This window comes from Protopterus annectens, chromosome 4.part1 (genome assembly GCF_019279795.1).
Source record: "Protopterus annectens isolate FY-2018-M chromosome 4.part1, PAN1.0, whole genome shotgun sequence".
Taxonomy (NCBI): Eukaryota; Metazoa; Chordata; order Ceratodontiformes; family Protopteridae; genus Protopterus; species Protopterus annectens.
Window position 1 is genome coordinate 757,494,266 of NC_056734.1, and position 26,241 is coordinate 757,520,506.

The 26,241-nt window shown below is 45.8% G+C and overlaps 1 protein-coding gene across 1 annotated transcript in view; it reads left to right on the top strand.

Moving 5' to 3' along the window:
- The window catches only part of CCDC150 (coiled-coil domain containing 150), a 2,807,665-nt gene that overhangs the window by 2,371,787 nt on the left and 409,637 nt on the right, over positions 1-26,241 (top strand). The window contains exon 23 of the mRNA XM_044070503.1: positions 11,753-11,821. Within this exon, the coding sequence (XP_043926438.1) occupies positions 11,753-11,821 (69 nt within the window). The remainder of the gene's footprint in view (positions 1-11,752; positions 11,822-26,241) is intronic.

The following is a 26,241-nucleotide window of genomic DNA, read 5'->3' on the forward strand; positions in this document are numbered from 1 at the left end:
GTTTTGTTCCTGAGGCTCAGGGTAAAGCTATTTCAAAACAAACTATCTCCAAATGGATTGCTCATTGTATTCTCTTTTGTTACCTGCAGCATGGGAAGGTATTAGGACCCATTCTACTAGAGCAGCTTGTACCTCTGCAGTCTTCCTGAGAGGTGTGCCTACTAAGGACATTTTAGAAGCAGCTACTTGGTCTTCTGTCCATACTTTCACAAAGCATTACAATCTACCTTTGTTTTCTAAATCTAGGGCTGGTTTTGCCTCTGCAGTTTTGCAGGGCCTTCTTACCAACCCTTAATCTGTGATCCTTCCTCCCCCCTTTGTCTTTTTCCTGGGCTTTGGGAATCAACTCATATGTGAGGACTGCAACAGTGAAACACGCAGAACATAGTACAGTTGTGTACACTTACCATAAATGTAGATGTTCAAGTGTATTCACTGTTGCAGTCCTGGTTTCCCACCCTCCATTCCCCCTTTTTTCCTAAGGCACAGACTATTTATATTTTTATTTTTTGTATAATGTGTCCAGGGTGCTACCTTCCTGGGTTAGCCTTCTTTTGGGGACTGCTGACAGTTAAGGCAAGAAAAACTGAGGAAATGGCGTCACTGCCTCCCTTTATACGTGACATTCTGACATCAGTTTTACAACCGGTGGCATCCAACGTCATATACCAAGGACTCTGGTATTCGGGCCAACTGAGGGCTACCGGGAGCCGCATAACCCATATGTGAGGACTGCAACAGTGAATACACTCATACATCTACATTTATGGTAAGTTTACACAACTGTACTTTCTGCTGACACTGTCTGAATGGAGACTCCCATAAGCAAGTATATGCATTCTGTCATTGCAGTGCCTTCATAGCTTTCGCCAGTGTTGGTGCATTTATCTATTTATTAAAAGAAACCTGCATAATAAGCTGGCTTGATACTAATTTCCAACCTACCATGGATTGGTTCTGAAAGTTAAAGGTAGAAGGGCCAAATTATTTATTATTTTATTTATTTATTTTTTTTATTTTACATTTGTTGACCGGGATAGTCTGACTGGACACGTCCATTTTCAGCGGAGGCCCGGGGAGAAAAGCTCCAATATGACAAAGTAGGTTACAATAATATATGACAGATAACATACAGTTGTTGATTATACATTTAATACACAGATGGGAAAAAAGTTCACTAGTATGTACAATAACAATTATAAAAAAGAAACAAGACCTTCATGTTGTTAGTTTCCGGTAGAGAGTAGTTGGCTTAATGCTTATGTAGAAAATAACATTCCTGAGGAAATGGATGGGGAAAAAATGGATTAGTCTGGATTAGAGCATTGGCAAAGCCAGTGGGATTTGAGGTGGTGGGAGAGGCCTTTCTTGAATGTATTTAGGGAGGTGGAATTGGTGAGACTAGGTGGAAGAGAATTCCATATTTTACCCACTGTGTTGGAAAACAGAGAGTCACCTCCTGAGTTACAGGATTTGAGCGTCTGTGCAAGTAATCTGTGTGATGATCTAAGTCTGTTTAGATTTGTGTAAGGGGTGATTAATCTACTCAGATCAGGGATGTTGTCCGGTTGAGAGAGTATTTTGTAAGCAACTATAAGTTGCTGCTGTAGGATTAGGTTTGGTAGTTCTATCCAGCCTAGGTTCTGAAGATTAGTACAGTGATGGGTTTTGTAGGGTAAGCCAGTTACAAATCTGGCAATATGATTATAACAGCAAGAGAGTTTAGACAGATCCGATTTGTTGGGGTTTGTAAGTATAGGGGAGGCATACAAGAGGGTGGATAGGAGGTGGGTGCGAGCAATAGCAACTTTTGCCATGGGAGTCAGAAAGGGTTTTATTCTATAGAGGGACCCCAGTTTCTTATGAACAGTCTTAATAGTCTGGCTGATGTGTACATCAAATCTGAGTTTGTTGTCGATGGTAACTCCTAGTAGCTTGGTGTGGGGGTCAGGGGAGATGATGGTTCCATTGTTGGATTGAATACAAAAGGGAAAGGTTGGTGTTTTATGGGTAGGATGGAAGAGGAGCATTTTGTTTTTATTTGGGTTAAGGATAAGTTGGCGTTCAGATAGCCATTTCTCTACTGCAGTGAAACAGTCTTGAGTTTTGGATAGTAGAGTAGAGTAATTGGGGATATATCTGAGCAAATTAATGTCGAGTCATCCGCATATTGAATACATGTGGACTCTGGAATGACTTTGTTAAGATCATTAATAAAGATGGAAAATAGGAGAGGGCCAAGTATGGAACCTTGGGGGACTCCTATGTTGTTAGGTAGGAGGTCTGAGAGCTTATTATGGCAGAGCACAGCTTGTTGCCTATCAGAAAGATAGGCATGAAACCAGTCAAGGTTTTTTCCACAGAGTAGGAGCCTAGTGTTAAGCACACTACTATGATTCAAATTCCAGCTGAAAAAAAAGGGTAAGCTCCTTGACGGGCATTGTATTCACATAGATTGCAGGATTTGTGCAAGAGGCATTTTGTCAGTAAGTGTTGAACTTCACAGATTAGCACTATTTCCCTTTGGGGAGCTCTGCACTTTTCAGTTCATAGTGATGGAAGGGGAACCAACAAAGGTCCCTGCTTGTAAGAGCAAAATAAAGAGAAGTCTTCCTTTTTCACATGAGAACGATTACTTTATAATTCTCAAGATTATTCTCCTCATTTTATTGTTTGACCATGAAGACTGTACATTGCAATTGTTTGTGTCACGACTCAACCTTCCAGTTGTCTGTGCTACCTCCCCATAACCTAACTTGTAATTGCAGAGAGTGAGTATAGAAACTTTAAATTTTGCAGCCTCAAAATTTATTCTCCCTGAAAAAGTTATTAGCATGTGTATAGTTTATTAGAGTCCTCCCATGTTTAACACTTTCCAGAATCTTTGGAATAATAGTTTACTTCCAGAAAAATATGTATTAGCCTTTGGTCTGATGACTTACTGTGTAATGATGATGCAGACAACTATTATTTATACTGTAATTTAAAAACTGACTCAGCAAGTTTGGTACTGTTGCCCACATAGAACTCTTTCTTTGGAGAGGGAAGGTAGATTGCTGGACTGGTTTTGGAGGAAAATGTGTATAGTCCAGTACTTTAACAGTTCAGAACTAGTACTGCCTGCCTTTCACGTAATGCTAGCATTCAGGTGTAGAGCAGGTTTTCTGTACCTTAACTAAGATACTACCTTCTAAGAAGGATGATATATTAAAGTCAAAAATAGGATTACATGCTCTTAAATTTTGTTTTCTCTGTAAATGGAATGACACTTAGAAGGCATGCATTGGTAACATCATAAAGTTTGCCTCAAGATATGAAATATGTTTTGGATGTTCCTGGAGAGAATGATGTGTTGTTGAACAGTAAAACTACTGATATGATTAAAAAAACTTTATATAATAAAGGAAATATTTTGCAATTGTTACAGGAATCTTACCATCCAGCAATACATCTTTCCAAGAAATTTGTCAGATAGACAACTTCACAGAAAAAAAACAAAGCTGTCCAGCAGGAGGCGCCATCTGTCTTCAAATAAACTTAGAAAGTAGCTAGAATAACAGGATTTGTGATAGCATGCATTTTTTGAAGGTTATGAAGTGAAACTCAAATGTATGTTATTCATACCTGTCAACCTCTTAGAGCAAGAAATCTGAACAAAGCTGTCAATAATGGCGGGGGGGGGGGGGTGAAGACCCACAAATAGGGACACTTTTTAAATATTGTTCTTACAAACTTAGATAACTGATAGAACAACAGTGTTATTGTTAGCATGAATTTTCTGAAGGGTATGAAGTCTGAAACTTAAATGTATGTCCTTATTTTTTTACTTTAACCCTCAGTGATTTACTAACCACAGTTTTATGAGAAACAGACTCAAAATATGACGCAAAAATCTGGACATTCTGTGAAATCTGTACAGTTGAGAGGTATTATTTATTGACTTCAGTCTAGTGATTTGTCCCAAAAAAAAAAAACAAAGATTTTATGAGGAACAGGCCAAATATATGAGGGAAAAATCTGGACAGTTGAGAAGCATGGAAAGCAATGTAAACATAAAGGGACTGTGTTATGTTCTTTCTAACAGCACTCACCAAGTGCTTTACGGCTTTGAAAGACAGCAAAATGTCTAATGTTTTTTTTTTCAATAAGTAGTACATGGAGCAGATAAAGCTTCATGCCCTACAAAGAACTAAGATCTGGTCTCCACTCATAACCTTTAAATCTGATGTTGTTAATCTTCGTTCATTCCTTACTGATGGGTTATCGGTTCCGTCCTTGGAACTGAGCCGGCCTTATACCAAGCTCGTGTCAGCCAAAAACTCTCGAGCCAAGGTCCTACCCAGAATGCTCTACTCCCTGTTACCTCAGATGTCGTTTGCCACATTGCTGTACAGCCATGTCAAGCCACTCTCTCTCAGCTAAGTGAATAATTTTTTGAAAGTTATATATTGTTAGTACTTTAAAAGTTTTTCAGTCAGTTACTTTTATTATTCTCCTACCCTATCGTATCTTTAAGACTCTCTCCCTTTAGTCTCTTTCCCTTTATTACCCTTTTTCTTACCTTTGAGGTAATTCTTCATTACCATCGTTGGTAATCCTTCCTTCTCTTTCTCTTCTCACCCTTCTGATTAGGCTTTCTTTATCTTGGTACTGTCGTTCTTCTCCACATCATTATGTCGGACAAGAAAAGTAGTGTTGGTTTCGAACAGTTTAAGGACTGCAGCCATAAGTTACTGCTTTACATTGGCCATGACTTGTGTGTCTATTGCTTGAATGTCTCCCACCTTACTGTGGATCCCCCTTGTGGGATTTGTAGAAATTTTTCGACCAGGACTCTTAATGAAAGAAAGAATAAGTTAATCCTGAAAGGTCTCCTCAGATCTCCTTTCTGTGAGGCTATCTCTGGGACGGAGAGCTCACCACCTCCTACTAAACCCCGTAAGAGGCATTCTTCTTCTTCCTCATCAAGGTCGCTCACTTCATCTCCCTCTGGAGATTTCAGGGATTCGACTCATAAGAAAGTGAAAATTGCTAGTCCGGCGCTGCCACCTGTGACCCTTTCGGCTCCAGGCACAGCACCGCCCCAGTTGATTCTTACTCCAGCCATGTCCTCCTTATCGCCACCAGAACTGGAGTTTCCAGTGCAGACACTTGTGGCTCCAACAGTTTTGTCACAGCCTTTACTGGCACTGTCCCTGCAGGTACAGTCTCCTTTGGCACCGTTGGTGCAATCCCCTTCGGATACTGTCCTCCATGGTGCAGACATTTTCAGCACCAATATGCTCTTCGGTGCAGTCCTTTTCGGCACCATCATTGTTACCCGTGCAGACACCTTCCTCAACGGCACCATACCCATCGGTGCAGACACTTGCCTTTACGGTGCAGACACCTTCAACTTCTATGGCACTACCTTCATTGGCGCAGACTACTTTGATGCCATTTTCTTCAGTGCAGACATCCTCGATTCTGGGCTCTGCACCACTCAAACTAGCAAGGACCAAGTACTCTCCTTCTTTGGATCTGTTTCTTGGTAGCCAATATAGTCCTTTTCTAGAAAGGCCAGACTTGCCTTCAGGTTTCTCTATGAGGTCGACCAGGAGCCTCTCTGAACAAGATGTGTTTTGGCTTGTTAACCAGTTGCTTGTGGCTAGGGGTCTCTCTCAGCCGCCTAAACCTACATTCCCTCCTTCAGGTGAACGTATTTCTCCTCAAACTCCAACGTACACTCCTCCTTTGCCTTCCACCCAAGCATCGAAGCCCCTTCCTCCAAAAGTAGCTTCCCTACTTCCGACCCCAGTAGTGGACCTCACTTTGGAGCCAGAGTCGTCCTTGTGGCCCTCTGTGCACTGGGCATCAGGCTATACTCAGGCTAGTGGCTATGCCATGGGGGAGGGTATTCTTGGTTCTATGCCGAATCTTTTCTATGGCATCCTCCAGGAATCCTCCCTCTTTCATGCTTCACAGTCCTCTTGAGACTCCTGGTTTGGGGGTCTGCTCGTCGGAGTGAGGTATGACCCCGGTTCCGAGGTTGTCATGCTCTGTTCTGGGCTCCCATCCCTCTTTGGGTGGGCTGGCCTTCCAGGCCATGGAGAGGGCACTTGCCTTCGCTGGCAAACCCTGCATGTTGGAGTCCTCTCCCCCCTCTGTGCCGCAACTGTCACAAGCCACAACCACCAGACACTGGACACAAGGGCCTCAGGTTTCTCCCCCTCAAGAGAACCCCTCTTTGCAGTCTTCTCCAGAACTTCCCACTGAGAAAGTACCTCGCAAGGCTTCATGCAAGAGGAAGCATATGGACTGCACTGAGGAGTCTTTGACCGAAGATATGGACTTTGATGACAGGGAAGGGTCCCCGCAGTCACCCTCTGATGAGGTGTCCTTTGGTGACATTCTTGAGATTCTTAGACAGAGAGGTGACTGGAAGTCCTCTAATCCTTCCTTAGAGGAATCCGTATTCCTGCAGGCCTTTCGTGTTCCCAGCCCCCTACCTCCTGGGTTACCCCGCCAGCTGATGAGCTTGTCCAGCTCATCGGCCAGCATGCATGGAAGGCTCCTGATACCCTGTAAGCTATACCGCGGAGGCCTGACAAGATCTTATCTCCCCCAGCTGAGCATCCCCATTGGTCAAGAGGTCTTCCAGTAGATGCCATGTTGGTGGCGGCTGCAACCCAGAAAGACTTGGCAGAAGAGAGTCAACCTGTCCATCCACCCAACAAGGAGTCCTGGGCAGTAGACAAACTCTGGAAGAATGTGTTTGCTTCATCGACCTTCACCGTAAGGTCTTTGAACTATTTGGCACACTTTACGAGGCTTCAGAGGGATCTTATCAACCAACTCTCAGGCAGGAGCTGTTTCTGTTGAGGTCCGTGACAATGTGGTTTCTTGGATATCAACCCTAGAATCCATATCCAAATCTACCATGTGTCCCATTTCACATGCAACAGAAGGAGTGGCAGGCGCAGGTATAGTCATGAGACGACATGTCTGGATGCACCTTTGTGACTTTGCGGACTCCTTTAAGGTTGCCTTTATGAATTCCCCCATCGAGGCCACTTCTTTGTTTGGCCCTAAAATTAAAGATACGCTGGCAAGGTGCGAACAAGACGGCAAGACCCTATCTGCCATTGGTGTCAGACACTCCTTTCCTCAATGATTCTACTCCAGAAATCAAAGGAATGGGAAGATGTGGCAGATGAGGCCTGCAAAACCGGGGTTCCAGAGATTCTTTCTCTGGCCAACCCTGTCAGTGCTCCTGAAGCATTGCCCTACTTGCTCACCTCTGGTAGTAGTCGGGGGTCGTTTTTCCTTGTACCTCTCTGCCTGGTGAAACATAACCACCGACTCTTGGGTACAACGGATAATGTCCAAAGGCTCTCGCATCCCCTTTCATCTTTGTCCAACCTCATCCAGAGAATTACCCGATGTTCCACCCAGTCAAAGTAAAGCAGCAGCACATGAAATTCAAAAGCTGCTACAAAAGAGAGTCATCCAAACTGTCCCCCCAGACCAGATAGGATCCGTTTTTACTCAAGGTACTTTTTAGTGCCAAAAAAGACAGGGGACTGGTGACCAATTCTGGATCTCAGCACACTGAAGGAATTTGTAAAAACAGAGAAATTCCAGATGGTCACGGTTCAGTCGATCCTTCCTCTTCTGGAAGAAGACAATTGGATGTGCTCTGTAGATCTTCAAGATGCGTATTACCATGTAAAAATGGACAAGTGCTCAAGAAGATACCTCTGCTTCTGCATAGGAGCCAGTCACTACCAATTTCGAGTGCTGCCCTTTGGTCTCTCTACAGCCCCAGTGTGTTAACCAAATGCATGGCAGTGGTCATCTCTCACCTGCGGCTTCAAGGATTCCAGGCATTTCCATATCTAGACGACTGGCTCCTCACCGCCCCCATCAAGCACCTACTGGAAGAAGCCCTACACTACACTCTCCTCACAGCACAATACCTGGAAATCATTATAAACTGGGAGAAGTCTAACACGACCCCAGCACAGTCTTCAGAATTCATCTGGGTACTGTTGGACACGAGAAATTGCACAACATCTCTTCCGGATGACAGACTTCAAAGAATAAGACAACAGGTTCAGTCACTGCTCTGTCTCCACAAATCTTCTGGTCAGTCCATACTCCAACTCTTGGGGTCAAGGGCAGCCTCAAGTCGTCATTGTTCCTCTGGCCAGATTCCACATGAGACTTCTCCAGTGGTTACTTCTCACTCAGTGGTACCCTTTACAACATCCTTTGTCCTTTTGTAACTCAGAGACGCATGCAAGATTTGCTCTGGTGGATATTTCAAAATCCTCAACAATAGTCTCGCCCGTTCAGCCCCCATCATCCGAAAGCCACGGTGATCATGGACGTCTCCCTGATGGGGGGGGGGGTGGGGCTATGTCAGGGAAACTCATTCCAAGGCACCTGGTTGGAGGCAAAGGCCCTTTTGCATATCAGTGTCCTGGAACTGAGGGCAGTGCTACTAGCATTGCAAGCATTCCATCGTATCCTTCCATCAGGGACTATTGCGATCCAGTCAGACAACATGTCAGTGGTCTGGTACATCAACAAGCAAAGAGGCACCAGATGTTATCCATTATGCCGAGAGGCCTTAAGAATATGGCAATGGGCAATAGCTTCCATCCGCTTTCTAGTTGCAATGCACATTCCTGGGACCTCCAACGTGATAGCGGGCAACTTAAGCAGGTGCATCCTACAACCTCACGAGTGGTCCCACAACCCTCTGATAGTGGCAAAAATGTTCAACCGCTGGGGCCAGCCTTGCTGCAACCTATTCACCTCCCCAACCAACTACAAGTGCAGCAACTATTTTGCCCTTATCCCCCCCCTCAGGTCAGTCACCGAGAGATGCTCTAGCCCACGCTTGGCCCTCAGGTCTACTTTATGCTTATCCTTCTCTCCCCCTCATCTCCCAATTTTTGAAAAAAGCACGGCAGTTGAAAAACGTGATCCTCATTGCTCCATATTGGCCTCGACAAGTCTGGTTCCCCTTCTTCTGGCCTCACCTGCTAGATTGACCATGGATCCTCAATCCATCCCCAACGTTGATCTCCCATCCGCAGGGTCTGACTCACCCCAATCTACCAACCCTGAATCTGACAGCTTGGTTTCTCCACTTACAATAATTGCCAGGCAAGATAACCTCTAGTCCCCGGTACGCAATATTCTTATTGCATCTTATAAATCGTCCACCAGAGTAATCTATCTCAGTAAATGGAAAAGGTTTTTTCTGTGGGCAGTGAATAAACACTTAAACTCCTTGTCAGCCCCAGTTTTGGTGGTTTTGGATTACTTATCACGTCTTTTCCACTCTGGGGTGTCTGCCTCTACTATTCATGTGCATTTAGCTGCCATTTCAAATTTCTGCATTCATTTTCAGGATTCTTCACTCATGTCACATAGACTCTGTAAAACTTTCTTGAAGGGGGTTCTTCACCTAAAACCTCCCTTTAGAAAATCAGTACAACCTTGGGATTTGGCCTTGGTCCTGCAAGCCCTAACAGCTCCCCCCTTTGAACCTGTGTCTTCATGTGATTTAAAGTATCTCTCTTGGAAAACTTTGTTTCTGATTGCAATCACATTGGCCAGATGATTGTTAGAACTTCAAACCTTATGCATCAAACGTCCCTACCGTATCTTCCATAAGGATAGAGTATCACTGAGAACTAATTTTTCCTTTTTACCAAAAGTGGTGTCAGAGCGATCTATCAACCAGTCTATTGACCTTCCAGTATTTTTTCCTAATTATTCTAACAAGGGAGAGTATAGCCTACACTCCATGGATGTTCATAGGCAAATACGATTATACCTGGACAGAACAAAATCTAGCTGTAAATCAGATCAACTATTTCTGACCTTTTCTGGACCAAGACTAGGTCATCCTCTCTCAAAAGTTACATTGGCATCATGGTTCAGAAATTGCATTACCTTTATCTACAACAAGAACAATATCACCTTGCCTCACAGGGTGAAAGCACATTCTACAAGGTCTTTGGCAACTTCAGCAGCTTTACATGCTAGGGCTTCCCTCAATGATATTTGCTCAGCTGCGACTTGTGCCAAACCTCATACATTTATCCTTCATTACCAATTGGATTTGGCCTCCGGAGGTAGAGCTTCTTTCGGCTTCATGGTGCTCAGGAGTGTCCTTCCATGATGGCCACCCAGGGATACACCTAGCTGGGGACTCTGTCCCATCAGTAAGGAATGAATGAAGATTAACATCAGATAAAGAAGTTCTGTCTTACCATAATATTCCATCTGTGTTGTTGATCTTCGTTCATTCATTACTCTCCACCCTCCATCCCCCTCTGGAGGTTCCTGGTTATCTCATATACTCTTTATTGTAGGTGTGTTGTGACCAGAGGTAGCCTCTACTTTTGTCTATCAACTTGCAAACTCGATCTGAGGTAACAGAGAGTAGAGCATTCTAGGTAGGACTTTGGCTCAAGAGTTTTTGGCTGACGCAAGCTTGGTATAAGGCGGGCTCGGTTCTGAGGATGGAACCGATAACCTATCAGTAATGAATGAACAAAGATTAACAATACAGATGGAACATTATGGTAAGACATAACTTCTTTTTATGTGTTCTGAGCATGAATGTCAAAATTCACCTCTCGAGGTAGCATCCATGTCTTGAACACATAATAAGTAAGTTATGACTGGCGACCCAGTCATAATATCTCTATATTATAATACTGTTCATACTGTTATCATTATGATGCTTTTCTCCCCAGGCCTCCTCTGAAAAGGGGATTTCTGCCCAGTTGTACCTTCCCAGTAACCATTTGTAAATAAACTAAAATAAATAAATAACATAAATCTGTAAAACCTTAAGGAGAAGGTTTAACATTTTCATATGGGTATCTACTTTCTGTTTAAACCTCTTTGGACTTGCATGTAGTTTAATAGTTACCTACATATGATCAACAGTTCAACTTGTTACCTACATATGATCAACAAAAGCCAGTACAGCTGATCCAAAGTCAACTGATTGCACATTACCAACTGTTTTTCTTTATGAGATCAGGGACAGAAGGGATCAGTGAATTTGTCTTGTCTTCTTTGTAATGCAATCATGGAGTTGATATATGTAGCAAGGTGCAGGGGTGCTTGCCCCTTGCAAAATTAAATGTTTTAAGTCCATTTATGGTTATTTTTTTCAATACTTATACTCAAAATCACAGTCTATGATTTTATACACACACACACACGAAATACATTTACATGATCCAAGTATTGAAAGATTGACCTCCAAAACATTGATCATAGTACATCAGATATTTAAATCGTCAAAATGAATAGATTAAAAGAGGCACAAACTGTGTTCTTCCAATCCCTATCCCTACCTTTGGTCATAGTTCATCGGAAATAGTTGTAGTATTACAGGAAGGGTTTTTCTAAGGTTGGGGTTAGGGGCAAGGGTCAGATTAGGGTTAGCAGGTATAAGTAAAGTAAGCAGGGGGGAGCTTTTATATTTCCCTCACATATTCCTTTCATCAAGGAAAACTGAAAATAGGAACAGTCATATCTGTGAATACAAGGTCTGGTTGGTATTGGTTGTCAACTTTTAGCTGTTTCTTATTTCTCAGGTATGCCTTTTCTTAATTATCTCACTAGTTGGTGCACTGCTGCTCATCACAAGACCTGTGTCTAATAAATGATGAAGAAGCTTATATGTGCATTTACATTACATATATAATTACTCCTCTATTTTTCAATTCTGTAGGAAATTGAAGCTGAATTGAAGCAAATGGAGACAGTCAAAGAGCAGTATCAGAAGAAGAGCCATGAACAGGTGAATATATGAAGTCTTTATACATATGTAATTATATAGGTTTATGGGTGGTTACTGGGCATGCAGACCAAAAGGCCACGGAGGAGTCAAGTCCAATTTGTCAACCGCCCTGGAGATTTGTCTGGTTAAGTAACATACTCAGACTCATGCAGGCAAGTGGAGACTGACAGAATCAAACCCTGGACTCCAGTAAACTCATAGCCATAATCCTCTGTACTAATTGCCACACTGTGCACTCAGTTTTGTATTTTTATTTGCACTAACTGAGTTAGCCACATTTTTATGCTCTTTTCCCCCCATTTCCCTCAGTTAGATTTATTTTCCTCCCCTTCTTCTGGCAATAGAAGTCACGAGGGGAGAGCGAAGGGGGGGGGCAAAACGAGAGGGGCCACTGCAATCATCCTTCACTAACTGGAATATTTTCTTGTGTTTCTCCTATAGTCCCTGATTGTTAGTAAGTGCCTTGCATTTCTAACCTGCATATATGCAATGAATGGCCAGAATGCAAGCACTCACTTGCTGGGATTTTGCTGTCGGTTTCTGTTTTATGTTGGAGTGCAGTTATGGGCCTTCCCTTTGATGGAGCTCTGGGAGTAGGAACTGACCAGTTTCCTCCCCCAGAGTAAGTGAGCTGGTATGGGTCACTGACTTCCATTTTACTTTGGCGAACTCTTCTAGTCTCTGGGTCATTAATCAGACCCAAGTCAGTGGTACAGAGCCAGTCAGAAGGCAAAGAACCTGATAGAGAAAGGATAAGTGGCCAGTTGTTATCTGTCTTTCCTTGGGAGGAGAGGTACAGAGGTTCTGGATCCTTTATACTGAAGCAGCTCCCAGGTGCATAACAGAGACCGCTCCCAATGATCAAAGAAGTTATACTGTTGTATGTGATGTGTGCAGTTTGGTACATACCCACACACATCAGGACACTGCATGCATTTCACACTGTTATGTTCTCATTGCATTTAGGCTGCAGTTTAACCAGAATAGCAAGAATCTAGGTTTACCTTCAAGGAATGTGGTTTCAGACTTCTCCTTCCCCTGGCTAACCAGATGTTGCTACAAAGTAAGTAACCCTGAAGAGAGAACCACCACAATAGTGTGATGAGTACAGAGGAGGTAGGCAGACCGCAGTGAAGGAGGAAAAAAGAATCAGGTGAATCCAATAGAAGGATTGGGGTCGGAGGTCACTGCTCCCCCAAAAAATCACACACAAACATGCTTGCGCACTTGCGCACAGACAGATGCACACAAATGCACACATACTTAAAATGACTATGAATCTACGTAATGTTTGATTTGCTTCTTTGGTCAGAAGTAGTTCCATGCAAGACCTCTTTGTAGTTTATTTGCTAGGGCTTGGCTTTAAGTTTGTTTTTATGCATTGATTTCAACAAGGCAAGGCTGTGTCGTCAAAAGGAGGCAGCAGGGGTGTGCTGGAAGAAAAGAGAATGCAGAAGAAAGAGTGTGGAGATATGACATGCACATTTTTTATTAATTTTGTAAATATATGCTTATATTTTTATAATACCTTCTTACATCAACTGAATGGTATTTTGGAATGCTGGAAGGAAACAAAGAGGAAGATGGAAGAATATTTGCAGTATGATACATTTTTTTAACACTACTCCATGGGAGTGTTTGTGTCATTGATTATAAAATTAAATAGGAGTAACACACAACAATGAAATCACAGTACAAAGGATAGTTATGAAATCTGATGGCATACATTTTGGGGTAGTGCCCCTGAGTGACAGCTGGGGTGTGAGTGAAGCTGTTGTATGACATTTATGGGAGGGGGGGGGGGCTTTCACACACATGCTGTTAAGTGTGGAAGCCACACATCCCCTCCCAGCCAGTTGTAAAAAAGGCAGCAGAAACAGATATGTTTGCCTCACAAGGAAAGACAGAGCCTGAGGGAAAAGGCATGAGGATCTGTGACAGAGTCAGACTAAGAGAAAAGGCAGCTGGAAAGCCTTGGAATTAAAGAACCTACTAACCTTTGATGACTCTGTTTTCTTTTTAGAGACACAGATTGTCTTGAAGACAACTGAAATTACAGTCAGTTGGTGCAAGAACTTTGTTTATAAGAAGGGATTGTGCTAGACTTAAACTGTGTAAGAAGTTTTGAGAATATACTAAGATGTAATAATGAAGTATCATAACTTTACATGTTCTTAAATGCTTCAGTAAAGATGATTTTGCTATTTTGTGGTCGCAGTCCATATGTGTTTTGTGGAAGCTAGTGATATGCATTGAAGGTGGAGAGTTTTTTCCCGCTGGAAAAAACATGGGCCAGAAAGACTTGAAACTTTAAATGGTGAATGATGTTAACTGTGTAATCTGAAGTAGTTACTTAATTTGCTCTGCAACCTGTGGGTATCGGATCCGACTTCGGATCCGAGCCGGCAGCTTACCAAGCTCCAAGATCCGAGCTCCTAGCTCCTCCCCTACCCATAATCCCCTGCTACCAACCACATTACCTCAGATCGTTTTTTGCCACGGCTGAAGAAGCTTTACTTTTGAAGAGCTCCTGGCTGGGTGAGATTGTTTTCAATCTTTTTCAACAAAAAAAATTTGAAATCGAGTGTGTGCGGTAGTAAAACCTTCTACCCCCTTGTTTATGTTAGTTTTCTAAACTTTTACTGGTACAGTAGTTAGTTTCTTGTCACTCCCCCTCCCTCCTTAGCGTTTGGGTGTGTGTGTGAGTGTTTTCAACATGGCAGAAGGGCCTAAGGCCATTTTTTCCAAATGTACTGAGTGTGGCCACAAGCTATCCCCAGCTGATGGCCACACTCAGTGCGTTTTGTGCCTGGGGGCAGCCCATCTTTCAGAGTCCTGCCAGATATGTGCGGCCTTTAACCCCCGGGCACTTCGAGATAGGAAGAACAAGCTGATCCTGGCGGGAAAGTTCCCCCAGGAGTCAGCTTCTTCTTCCTCTCCTGTTCAGGCTCCGGCTGCAACAGCGGCCTCGGCGCCCAGGATTCAACCTCCCACTTCAAGTATGAGCTCTGGGGAAACTAGTGCCTCCTCAACAAAGGAGAAGAGACACAAGGATAAGGAGGGACATAGATCCCATAAAAGGCGGACCGAGTCTCACCCCTCGGCTCCGCCAGCTAAAACAACTTCTCCTCTCGGCTCCGTTCGCCTAGCTTTTCGCCAGAGCCGGAGGAGGAAGATCGGTCTCCCTCGTGGTTGTCGAGGCGGCCCTCCCGGCCCGCCTCGACTACCTCTTCCAGGTCAACAAAAAGCATCTCCAAAGCGGAAATGGATCGGATGATGTGTCGGTTCTTACAGACCCAAATGCAGATGGGGGTGCTCTTGCCTCCCCCCCTCTGGGGGGGAGCGTGGCCCCCATGTTTGCCCCGATCACTCCTTCTCCGACTCGCTTTCGGATCTCAGAGTCATCGGATCCGTGCCCATTCGGACACAGGGAATTGTCGCCGCCGATAGCGCTGGTCTCTTCGACGCCGACTATGCCCTCGAGCTTGTCGGATCCGAGCTCTCGGGGCCGAGGGCTGAGCATCGGATCCAAAGGAGTTGTTGTATCTTCGGAGCTGTTGGGTTTGGAGCGCACCTCTCTCTCGGCACCGACTGCTTTGGCTCCGACCCCGATCCCTTCCTCGGAGCCAAGGAGATTGATCTCAGAGGCTGGCGAGGGTGAATCTCCTTCGGCTTTTGAGGTAGTGGAGAGGGTACTGTTGAGATCCTCCAGATCCCCGGTTCGGGCTGTGGATCCACCCATACCCCCACTGTATGAGGGTCTGTCTTCCATCATCCGACCATCGGGACAGCCTGCCCAAGCCCTCCAGCTAGTTCCTGTTGAGGAACAACAACCCGTGGACGAGCCCTCTTCGGATAGCCCCACCGAGGAGGTTCCTCGGAAACGTCGGTGTAAAAGGAGGCACCTGGACTCCCCCGAGTCCGTTACCACAGACACGGACTTAGATGATAGGGAGGGTTCCCCAAGGTCACCCCCTGAAGATGTCTCCTTTGGAAACATCATGGAAATGTTGCGTATTAGAGGGGGGTGGTCTGCCCAAAAACCTTCCCTTGATGAATCCGTGTTCCTGGAGGCATTTGAGGTAGGCCCATCTACTTCTTGGGTGTCCCCTCCGGCTGACCCCCTAGTGGACTTAATTACCACCAGGGCATGAAAGGAGCCCGACACCGTGGAGCCAATACCTAGGCGTCCCGACAAAATACTGAGCCCCCCCACAGATAGACAATCGTGGGCCAAAGGATCCCCCGTTGATGCCATGTTGGTGGCGGCGGCCACCAAGAAAGAACTCGCTCAGGAGAGTTCTCTGGTCCACCCGCCAGATAAAGAATCTCGAGTGTTGGACCGGATTGGGAAGCGGATGTTTGCTTCAGCGACCTTTTCTATAAGGGCGCTGAACTATATGGCACATACCATCAGGCTACAGCGAGACTTGATCAAGGAATACGCTGCAGCCCCCCCAGAGTCCATGTCAGTCGGAGACAGGAATGTGTTTACGACATGAATGGCCACTCAGAAATCCATCTCCAATACGTCTATGCGGCTCCTCTCTCATGCTTCGGAGGGAGCCGCTAGAGCCAGCGGAGCAGGGGTCGTCTTACGATGTCACGCCTGGCTCCATCTTTGCGACTTCGTGGATCCCTTCAAGGTGTCCTTCATGAATGCCCCCTTTGACGGTTCCGCTCTTTTCGGCAAGACCGTTCGCGATACGCTGGTCCAAAGCGAAAAGGACGGGAAGACGCTGTCTGCCGTCGGAGTCCGCTTCTCTAGTCCCCAAAGATCCTTCTCCAGGAATCAGAGGGGACAAAAGAAGCTGTGGTTCCGCAAATCTCAGCAATCCCATCTAGCTGCGGACCACTCATCCTCTAGAGGCAGAGGAGGACAAGGTGGACGCCGGCCCAGAGGCAGAGGGGGGCCGTGTAATTTCGGGTCTAGAGAACCTTTCTCGGACAGACCCGCGCAACAGCCCTGAGGGCTTGCCCGACTGTCCCTCTCTGGAGGTAGTCGGGGGGCGGTTGACGGAGCACCTGTCAAACTGGGAGTCCCTTACAACGGATCGATGGTTGCTCCGTATCATTTCCAGAGGTTTCTTCATTCCTTTCCTAAATCTTCCCCCCAAAACCAGACACCTCCCCGATGTACCACCCGATCAGAGGGAGGAGGCGGCTTTAGAAATTTTAAAGCTGCTAAGAAAAAGAGCCATCCAGCCCGTCCCCCCAGATCAGTCCGGATTGGGTTATTACTCAAGGTTCTTTTTGGTGCCAAAGAAAACGGGGGACCTCAGACCCATCTTAGACCTTTCCGTTCTGAACCTGTTTATACCCAAGGAAAAGTTCCGGATGGTCACTCTTCAATCTATCCTCCCCCTTTTGCGGGAGAACGACTGGATGTGCTCCATAGACCTCAAGGATGCATACTACCACATTTTAATGGACAGACGATCCAGGAGGTTTCTCCGCTTCTGGCTCGGAGCCAGTCATTATCAATTCAGGGTTCTTCCATTCGGCCTCACTTCAGCCCCCAGAGTGTTCACCAAAGTCATGGCGGTGGTTGCTGCCCACCTGAGACTTCAGGGCATTCAGGTCTTCCCGTACCTAGACGACTGGCTCCTTACCGCGACCAGCAGGCATCAGCTCTCAGTAGCAAGAGATTACGCACTGACTCTAGCCCACAACCTAGGCATTTCAGTAAACCTGCAGAAGTCCTGCCTGTGCTCCACTCAAGCCCTGGAATTCATAGGGGCCAGGCTGGATACCCGAATCTCTCGAGCTACCCTAACATCAATCAGACTGAACAGCTTGTCTTATCAGGTGTTAGCCCTTCTACGGAATCCTTCTCCTCCAGCGGAGTTAGTCCTGAGGGCACTAGGGTCTATGGCAGCCGCGATCGGTCTTTCCCTCCATGCCCGCCTGCGAATGCGGATATTGCAATGGACCCTTCAAGTCCAGTGGTCTCTCTTGCTCTACCCGTTGAACACGCCCATACCACTGAGCAGAGTTTGCAGGGACTCCCTTTTTTGGTGGTTGCATGTGCGGGAACTCAGAGAAGGGAGGCACTTTGTGATCCCCCCGGTCAAAGCCACATTGACCATGGACGTTCTCGCCTCGGGTGGGGGGGGGGCATTGTTCAGGCAGATCCGTTCAAGGCACGTGGACTCCCCTAGAGACCGCTTTGCATATCAATGTCCTAGAGATGAGGGCGGTGCTTTTGGCGTTGCAAGCCCTCCACGACCTTCTTCCCCTAGGGACTATTGCGATCCAGACAGACAACATGTCTGTAGTCTGGTACATAAACAAACAGGGAGGAACCAGATCTTACCCCCTGTGTCGAGAGGCCATGAGAGTTTGGGAATGGGCGATCTCCACCAACCGCTTTCTGGTAGCAACGCACATCCCGGGACGATCCAACATATTAGCGGACAAGCTAAGTCGGGTGCTCCCCACTCCGTACAAGTGGTCTCTGAATCCATCTGTTGCAAAACAGATCTTCCACAAATGGGGTTAGCCTTGCTGCGATCTTTTTGCTTCTCCTTTAAACACAAAATGCAGCGTGTACTTCGCAATAATTCCCCCCAGAGGGGAAACCCCCAGAGACGCTCTGGTCCATGCTTGGCCTCCCGGACTACTTTATGCTTATCCTCCCCTTCCTCTCATGATGAAGTTCATTCAGAAAGCCTGTCGGTAAGGGAGCAGAGTTATCCTCATAGCCCCATTCTGGCCTCGGCAGATCTGGTTCCCCTTTCTGCGGTCTCACAGTGTGGCTCCTCCGTGGATTCTGGATCCCAATCCGGAACTGATTTCTCATCCTGCGGATTGCCCAACGCCCAACCTGGTCAGCCTCAAGCTTGCGGCTTGGCTGATCCAGTTCCATTAATGGCTAGGACTCCCGGTATCTCATCTCCCGTTAAGGCCATTCTGGTTGCGGCTCATAAGCCATCTACCAGAAAACTTTACAACAGTAAGTGGAAACGTTTTTCCATTTGGGCCGAAGATAAGGGCTTGGACCCATTTACTGTCCCTATCCCGACAATCCTAGACTTCCTCTCTTTTATCTTTCATCAGGGAGCAAGCGCTTCTACGGTTAAGGTACAATTGGCGGCCATCTCCCATTTTCATGTGGATGATGGCATAGGTTCCTTAGCATCTACAAAGTTGTGCAAAACCTTCTTACGAGGCATCTTCCTTTTAAATCCACCAATAAAGTCTGTGGTTCCCCCATGGGACCTCACTCTAGTCTTGCAAGACTTAACAAGTCCACCTTTCGAACCTGCGGCCTCAATTCCATTGAAGTTCTTGTCTTGGAAAACAACCTTTTTAGTGGCCATTATTTTGGCCAAAAGGGTTTCAGAATTACAAGCCTTATGTATGAAGCCTCCTTACCTTATCTTTCACAAAGATAGAGTGTCCCTCAGGACTAACCCGTCTTTCTTGCCTAAGCTTGCTTCAGAAGCAAATATAAATCAGTCAATAAATTTACCAGTGTTTTTCCCCACATTTCAGAACAAGGGAGAATACACATTACACAAATTGGATGTACACAGACAGCTGCGTTTCTACTTGCATAGGACTAGAGAGTTTCGCAAGTCGGACCAGGTATTTGTCTCGTATGCAAAATCAGCATTGGGTAAAGCCATTTCCAAAGTTACTGTGGCAAATTGGATTCGTCAGTGTATTATTCAGGGGTTTATATCGTCTGGCAAACCAGCCCCGGTTAATATCCATGCTCATTCTACAAGATCTGTAGCCACTTCAACAGCCTTCTGGTCTAGGGTTCTGGTGGACGACATATGTTCAGCGGCTACTTGGTCCTCTTCTCATACGTTCATTTCTCATTATAAATTTGATGTGATTTCAAGAAGTAGGGCTTCTTTTGGCTCCGCGGTGCTTCGGAATATCCTTCCGTAAGGACCACCCAGGTTCTTATAAGTAGCTGGGGACTCTGTCCCACAGGTTGCAGAGCAAATGAAGTAACTACTTCAGATAAAAAAGTTATGTACTCACCATAACGTTCCATCTGAGTAGGTACTTCATTTTTCTGCAATGAACCCCCCCCCCCCCGCCATCCCCCGAACCTTCGGGATTTTCTGATCACCTTTGCAGTTGATATTTTTCATGTTTTTCAGGTTGGTTAGGCAAAAAACCGATCTGAGGTAATGTGGTTGGTAGCAGGGGATTATGGGTAGGGGGAGGAGCTAGGAGCTCGGATCTTGGAGCTTGGTAAGCTGCTGGCTCGGATCCGAAGTCGGATCCGATACCCACAGGTTGCAGACAAATGAAGTACCTACTCAGATGGAACGTTATGGTGAGTACATAACTTTTTGTTTTCACCTTGCTAATAATTCCCCAAAATACTGCAGCATGTAAAATATACTGATGATAATTAATTACCCTGTGCTCAATCCTAATCTACTTATTCAAATGATAACATTATTTTCAGTATGAATCTTCTTTAATCTAACTATAAAATACATAAAACTAAAATGATGAAAAAAAAGAAAAATCTGGCAGACAAAATATGTGCAAGAAACAAGGGATCTGATGTTGTCCTTCTTGTTCTGATTCACAGATGGGTTACAGATCTGATCCTCAGCTCCAACTTGGCCATCTTCTATAAACTTCAGATTCCAGGGTTGAGCTCCTCCCTTTACCCACAATCCTCTGAACTAAGCACAGCTTAGTCAGATCTCATTTGCCACCATTCACATCAGACGTGCTCTCCAGTGCTCTAGTTTCTAATTGCAGTTCGTCTCTGTTTTTGCAGATAAGTGTGTTCTTTTCTCTACATTTATTGCTTTTTTCTTCTTCCTCTCACCCCTTCAGATCCTGGTCATTCCTTGGATCAGGCATCATGCTGTCCATTACTGTCTACCTTGACTTCAAAGCCGAGGACCTCAGCTCCAAGAACTGGCATCTGGTCACCAGGAGAATCCATCCGGTCAGTCTCTCCCATGGCTCTTTTGAAGAAAACCCTGCACCAGTCCCATCCTTCCTCTGTGGCTTTGTCCAGATCCTCCGGAAGCCTCTCAGAATGTGATGTGGACAGTGAGGAAGATTATTAGGGCTCAGATCCAGATAGAGGTTTTATTGGCTCTGTCCCCTCCTGAATCCATGAACACTCCTGCCATCATAGACTCTCCTTCTCTGATCTGACTCTTGATTTCAAAGCCTCAGGACCTTAGCCACCCGAGAGAATCTGTATTGGGCTCAAGAACTATCACTTCCTCTTCTCAGACAGTTGCCTTAACCACCTCTGCTCTGAGATCTTTGGATCCAGTTCCGAGCGGGTCTTGGAATTGGGATGTCGAGGTCAGATCTAAAGGTAGAGGTTTGTCTCCAATTTTTTTCTGAGCTGTCTCTCCCCCTTGGTGCTTCGGCTTTCAACAGCATGGGTCAGATTCAGTCTGGGAGCTGTGGTTTCAAGGCCCTTGTGATATCTTTTTAGAGGGCTTCAGCCCCGATGGAGTTGGGCAGAAGTTCTCCCAGTCCCTCTGCTTTCCAAGTTATTGAAAAGGATTTCTCTGCAGACAGAGACCTGATTTCTTTGATTACTGCTGCACCCTGTTGGTCCTCATCAGATCTGGGAACTGGGCCTACCATTCCTGTCCATGGTCAGTCCATTTCGAAGAGCATCCACGATTTCCCACCAGAGGTGGCCCCTACCTCTTCTGATACCTCCCCTGAACATCCAACAGAGGAGGTGCTGCAGAAGAGGATGTGCAAAAGGAGGCATTTAGCCCCCCCCCCATGGAGTCTCTCACTGAAAATATGGACTTTGATGAGTGGAAAGAATCCCCAAAATCACCACTAGAGAATGTCTCCTTTGCAGACATTTTGGAAATTCTGAAACAAAGAGGTGGCTGGTCATCCCAAGATCCTACCCCTGAGGAGTCCATATTCCTGGAGGCCTTTGGGATGGGCCTGTCTACATCTTGGGTGATTCCCCCCCCCCCCGGTGGACCCCCGGACCCCCTCATAAATTTGGTGGCATGATGGGCATGGAAGGAGCTGGACCCAATAGAGCCTTTGCCAAAGTGACCCAACAAAATTCTTCCTTCACTTATAGATTGTTCCTTTTGGTCCAAGGGTATTCACTTGACACTATGACGGTGGCAGCCACCACTATGAAAGAGCTAACTGAGCAAAGCCCTACCATCTATCTGCCGAACAGGGTGTCGAGAACAATGGACATGTTTGGCAAGCGAGCCTACGCTTCAACCACTTTCACACTGAGAAAACTTAACTACTTGGTACATTTTACTCGCCTGTAAAGAGACCTGGTCAAGGAACTCAATGATTCCTTGGCAGAGACCATGCCAACAGAGGATTTTGGAAAGATTCCTCCAAAGCTGGCCACTCTTTCTTCCCTAGCTAATTTGTCCATGTGGCTCATTTCTCACTCTGGTGAGGGTACTTCATGAGTGGCCGGCACCAGCATTGCTGTGTGCAGACATGCCTGGATGAGGCTTTGTGACTTTGCCAAGCCCTTTAAGGCATCTTTTATCAATGCTTCCTTTGGTGTTTCCTCCTTAATTGGACCATCATTTAAAGACACCCTAACCCACAGCGAGAAAGAGGGCAAGACCTTGTCTACTGTAGGGATCAAGTTTTCCACCCCCAATGGACCTACTCCAGGAACCAGAAAGGGACCAAGAAAATTTGGTTCCATAAATCTGAAGGATCTTTCCCTGACCCACACTGAGAGTTCCCCTCCAGAGGCAGAAGAAGGGGCTTCACTGGGAGACGTAGCCCCAGGGGCAGAGGGGGCCTGTAAGATCAGGTCTTCAGGGAACCTTTTTCCTGACAAGCCCTAGAAGCACTCTGAAATGTTGCCCAACTACTCTGACCTGGAGGCAGTCAGGGGTAATTTTTCCCTGCACTCAAACACCTGGGCCCAATTAACTAAAAATGTTTGGGTGTAAACCATAACATTCTTTTTTCTCTTACGCCCCTAATAACACGAAGGAAACTCCCTGATGTCCCATCCAGTCAGAGGGAGTCTGCAGTATTATAAATTCAAAAGTTACTGCAAAACAAAAAAAAGTCAACCAAAAGATTCCAACTGAACAGATATGATCTGGAACTTACTCCCACTTCTTTTTAGTGCCAAAGAAGATAGGGGGACCTAAGGCCAGTTTTGGACTTAATCAGACTGAATTTGTATGTAAAGAAAGCAAAGTTTCAGATGGTTATGGTACAATCTACCCTTCCATTGTTAACGAAGGATGATTGGATGTGATCTGTGGACTTAAAGGACACATACAATCACATCAAAATAGGCACTCCAGGAGTTACTCACTAGCAACTCAGAGCCCTGCCCTTCGGACTCATCACAACCCCAGAGTGTTTACCAAATGCATGGCAGTGGTTGCAGCTCATCTCAGGCTGCAAGGTTTTTGGGTGTTCCATTATCTAGACGACTGGCCCCTGATTGCCCCAACCAAGTGTCAACTATCTCATGACAGAGATTACCTTTATCAGATATCAGAGGCATCACAATAAACCAAGACAAATCACAACCAGTACCTGTTCAATCCTTGGAATTTATCGGGACTCAGCTAAACATAGTTACCCAAATAACATCATTGCTCCTACACCGAATAAGCACCCTGGGGAACCAAGTTCAAATCTTGCTAACTCATCCTTCCCCTCCCCCCAGCCTTGTTCTTTGAGCTCTTGGTTCTATGGCAGCTGCCGTAATATTAGATGTTATGTTGTCCATATCTCACCTTTGCTCTTGCTGTTTGGGTTAGAAGACGACCCTTGGCTACTACTCGGCCGTATACCATAGCTCGAGAGCTTTTACTGACTTGAGGCTATATACCCTATCCCACCATGCCTAGCGGTAGTTACCTGATCTCGTTTGCCACTTGCAGCATCGAGATTGCGGATACTGGCTCAGACTGTTTTTTTTCTATTTGTTATACTTTTTGAAAAATATCTTCTTATTCATCTTTCTAAATTGTTAATACCTGTCCTTCGTTCTTCTACCTTACCTATCCCGGCTGAGTGACTTGCGTTTTTGGAGACTAACCGTTTTCTCTCTGGCCTTTTTCCCTCTTCCAGACCCATTTAACTTAGAGGGTTCTTCGCCTATTCTTGCCTTCTTTAACTTATAAGGAGTTGTCATTTAAATTAGAGGCTCTCCTTAGATGGGGAGTTTGCCGTTTAACTTAGAGGCTCTCTCCCCTTCTCTTCTTTCCTGTCTGTTAAAAAAAAAAAAAAGAGAGAGATTTTTTGTCTGTTATTGGATAGTTATTTTGTCAGTAGTGTCTCTTTGTCTAGCCTTACATAGTGCTGTTTGACATTGTCAAAAGATACTGCCAAGGAATCGAAACCTTCAGGTTTTAAAAAGTGCGATTCATGCTGTCAAAAGATGTCCCTTATGGACGGGCACACGAGTTGCGTATATTGTTTAGGACCTGTTCACCTGCAAGATTCGTGTTCTTTCTGCCATGCTTTTAGTTCACAAGTCCTGCAGGAGGGAAAAAAACAAATTAATCTTAAGAGGTTTACTGAAGGGCCCCTTTGATGCTGCTGTGGAGGGGACTCAGCCAGCAAAACAACTGGAAAAACCCAAGCCTTCATCCTCTTCGGCTCTGAGTTTGGACCCGGCTAAAGAGAAGAGCAAGCTAAGTCAGACACAAATGTCAGTTCCGACAAGACACTATCACCTATGGCTCCATCTGTGTTATCTGAACCAGTAAGGTCCCACAAGCATTCCAGGTCTCCTGCCTTTGAACCAGTGCTGTGTGCTCCACAGTCTCCTTTATTACAATTTGTGGCAGGCAGTCAAGGGTCTTCAACCCATTCCTCTTGGTCATCCAGGAGCCTCTCGGATGATGATGTGAAGAAGGGTGGTGAAGAGGCTTCTTAGGACACCAGCATTATCCAAAATACTTTCAGGTCCATCCCAGACTGAAATGGTGCAGACAGCCCAAACAACAACTGTCTCGATTCCTCCTCCGACTCCTCTGAGTTTGGAGCCGGAGTGTATGAAAGTTGTAGTGGTGGAATCATCAGTTCTGGTAACCTCCTCCGGTCTTTCGGTTCCAATTACTGCTCCGATCTCTTCAATACCCCCTTCTTTTGAGGGATCCAGGAGCCAACACTCCCTCATCAACTCCGAAGGGGGGAACGGCATTGGACCCTTGTCCAATCCTACTCTCCCTCTCAGAGCTTCGGCACAGGTCAGTTCAGCTCCTACATCAGCCTTGGAGACGTCGCCCTTGGTTCGGAGGAAGTCGCCGGCTTCTTCGGAGCCAGAGACTCTTTCGGGTCAGGACCGTGATGCCTTTGAGGTGATGAGGAGCATGCTGTCTGCTGAGACAGCTCCACCCTCTGCTCCATTGGCTCCTTTGATTTTGGTGCTGTTGTCTGCCTCTGAATCTCCCGTCCACCCCAAGCATAGGGAACCCATGCTCCAGGACGCCCCATTGGGCATCCCACCTCTTCTGAAGCCTCCCCTGAGCATCCCTCAGAGGAAGTCCCTCAGAAAAGGACTTGCAAGAGGAAGCATGTGGACTCCCCTGAGTCTTTGACATCGGACACAGACTTGGATGACTCAGAAGGGTCCCCACGGTCCCCCTCTGAAGACATCTCTTTTTCAGACATCTTAGAAATCCTTAGACAGAGGGGTGACTGGAAGTCCCTTGCCCCTTCTGAAGATGAGTCAGTGTACCTGGATGCATTTGGTTCCCGACCCTCCACCTCTTGTGTGTCTCCCCCTTTCGACCCACTTTTACACATAGTTAGTTGAAAGACATGGAGTTCTCCAGACACGATTGAACCAGTTCCGCGGAGGCCCAATAAATTTATTACAACCCCTGAAGACAGATTTTTCTTATCCAAAGGTGTTCCAATTGATGGTATGGTGGTGGCAGCAGCCACTAAGAAGGAATTAGCAGAAACTTCTTCATCTGTTCATCCGCTGAATAAAGAGTCTCGTACGATGGACAGATATGGGAAGCATATGTTTTCTTCAGCGACCTTTACTCGCAGGTTGCTGAACTATTTGTCCCACTTTACAAGGCTTCAAAGGGATCTCCTCATAGAGTTAGGAGATATCTTACAGCTTCCTACAGCTGCGGGAGCCTCAGACAAGGCGGCTTCTCCGCTCGCAACCTTGACTTTGGTGGTTAACTCCTCCATGTGGCTAATTTCTTAAGCAGCCGATGGGGCGGGCAGGGTGGCAGGCACAGGGGTGATCTTACATAGACACTCCTGGATGCGCCTTTGTCATTTTGCGGAGCCCTTCAAGTCTTCCTTTACCAATCCCCCTCTTTGACAGCTTATCCTTATTTGGGCCTCAGGTAAAAGTGACTCTTACCAGGTGTGAACAGGATGGCAAAACTCTCTGTGCCGTGGGAGTATGTTTTTCTGCTCCATCTAGACCTTATCCTAAAGGCCAGAAGAGTGGGAAAATA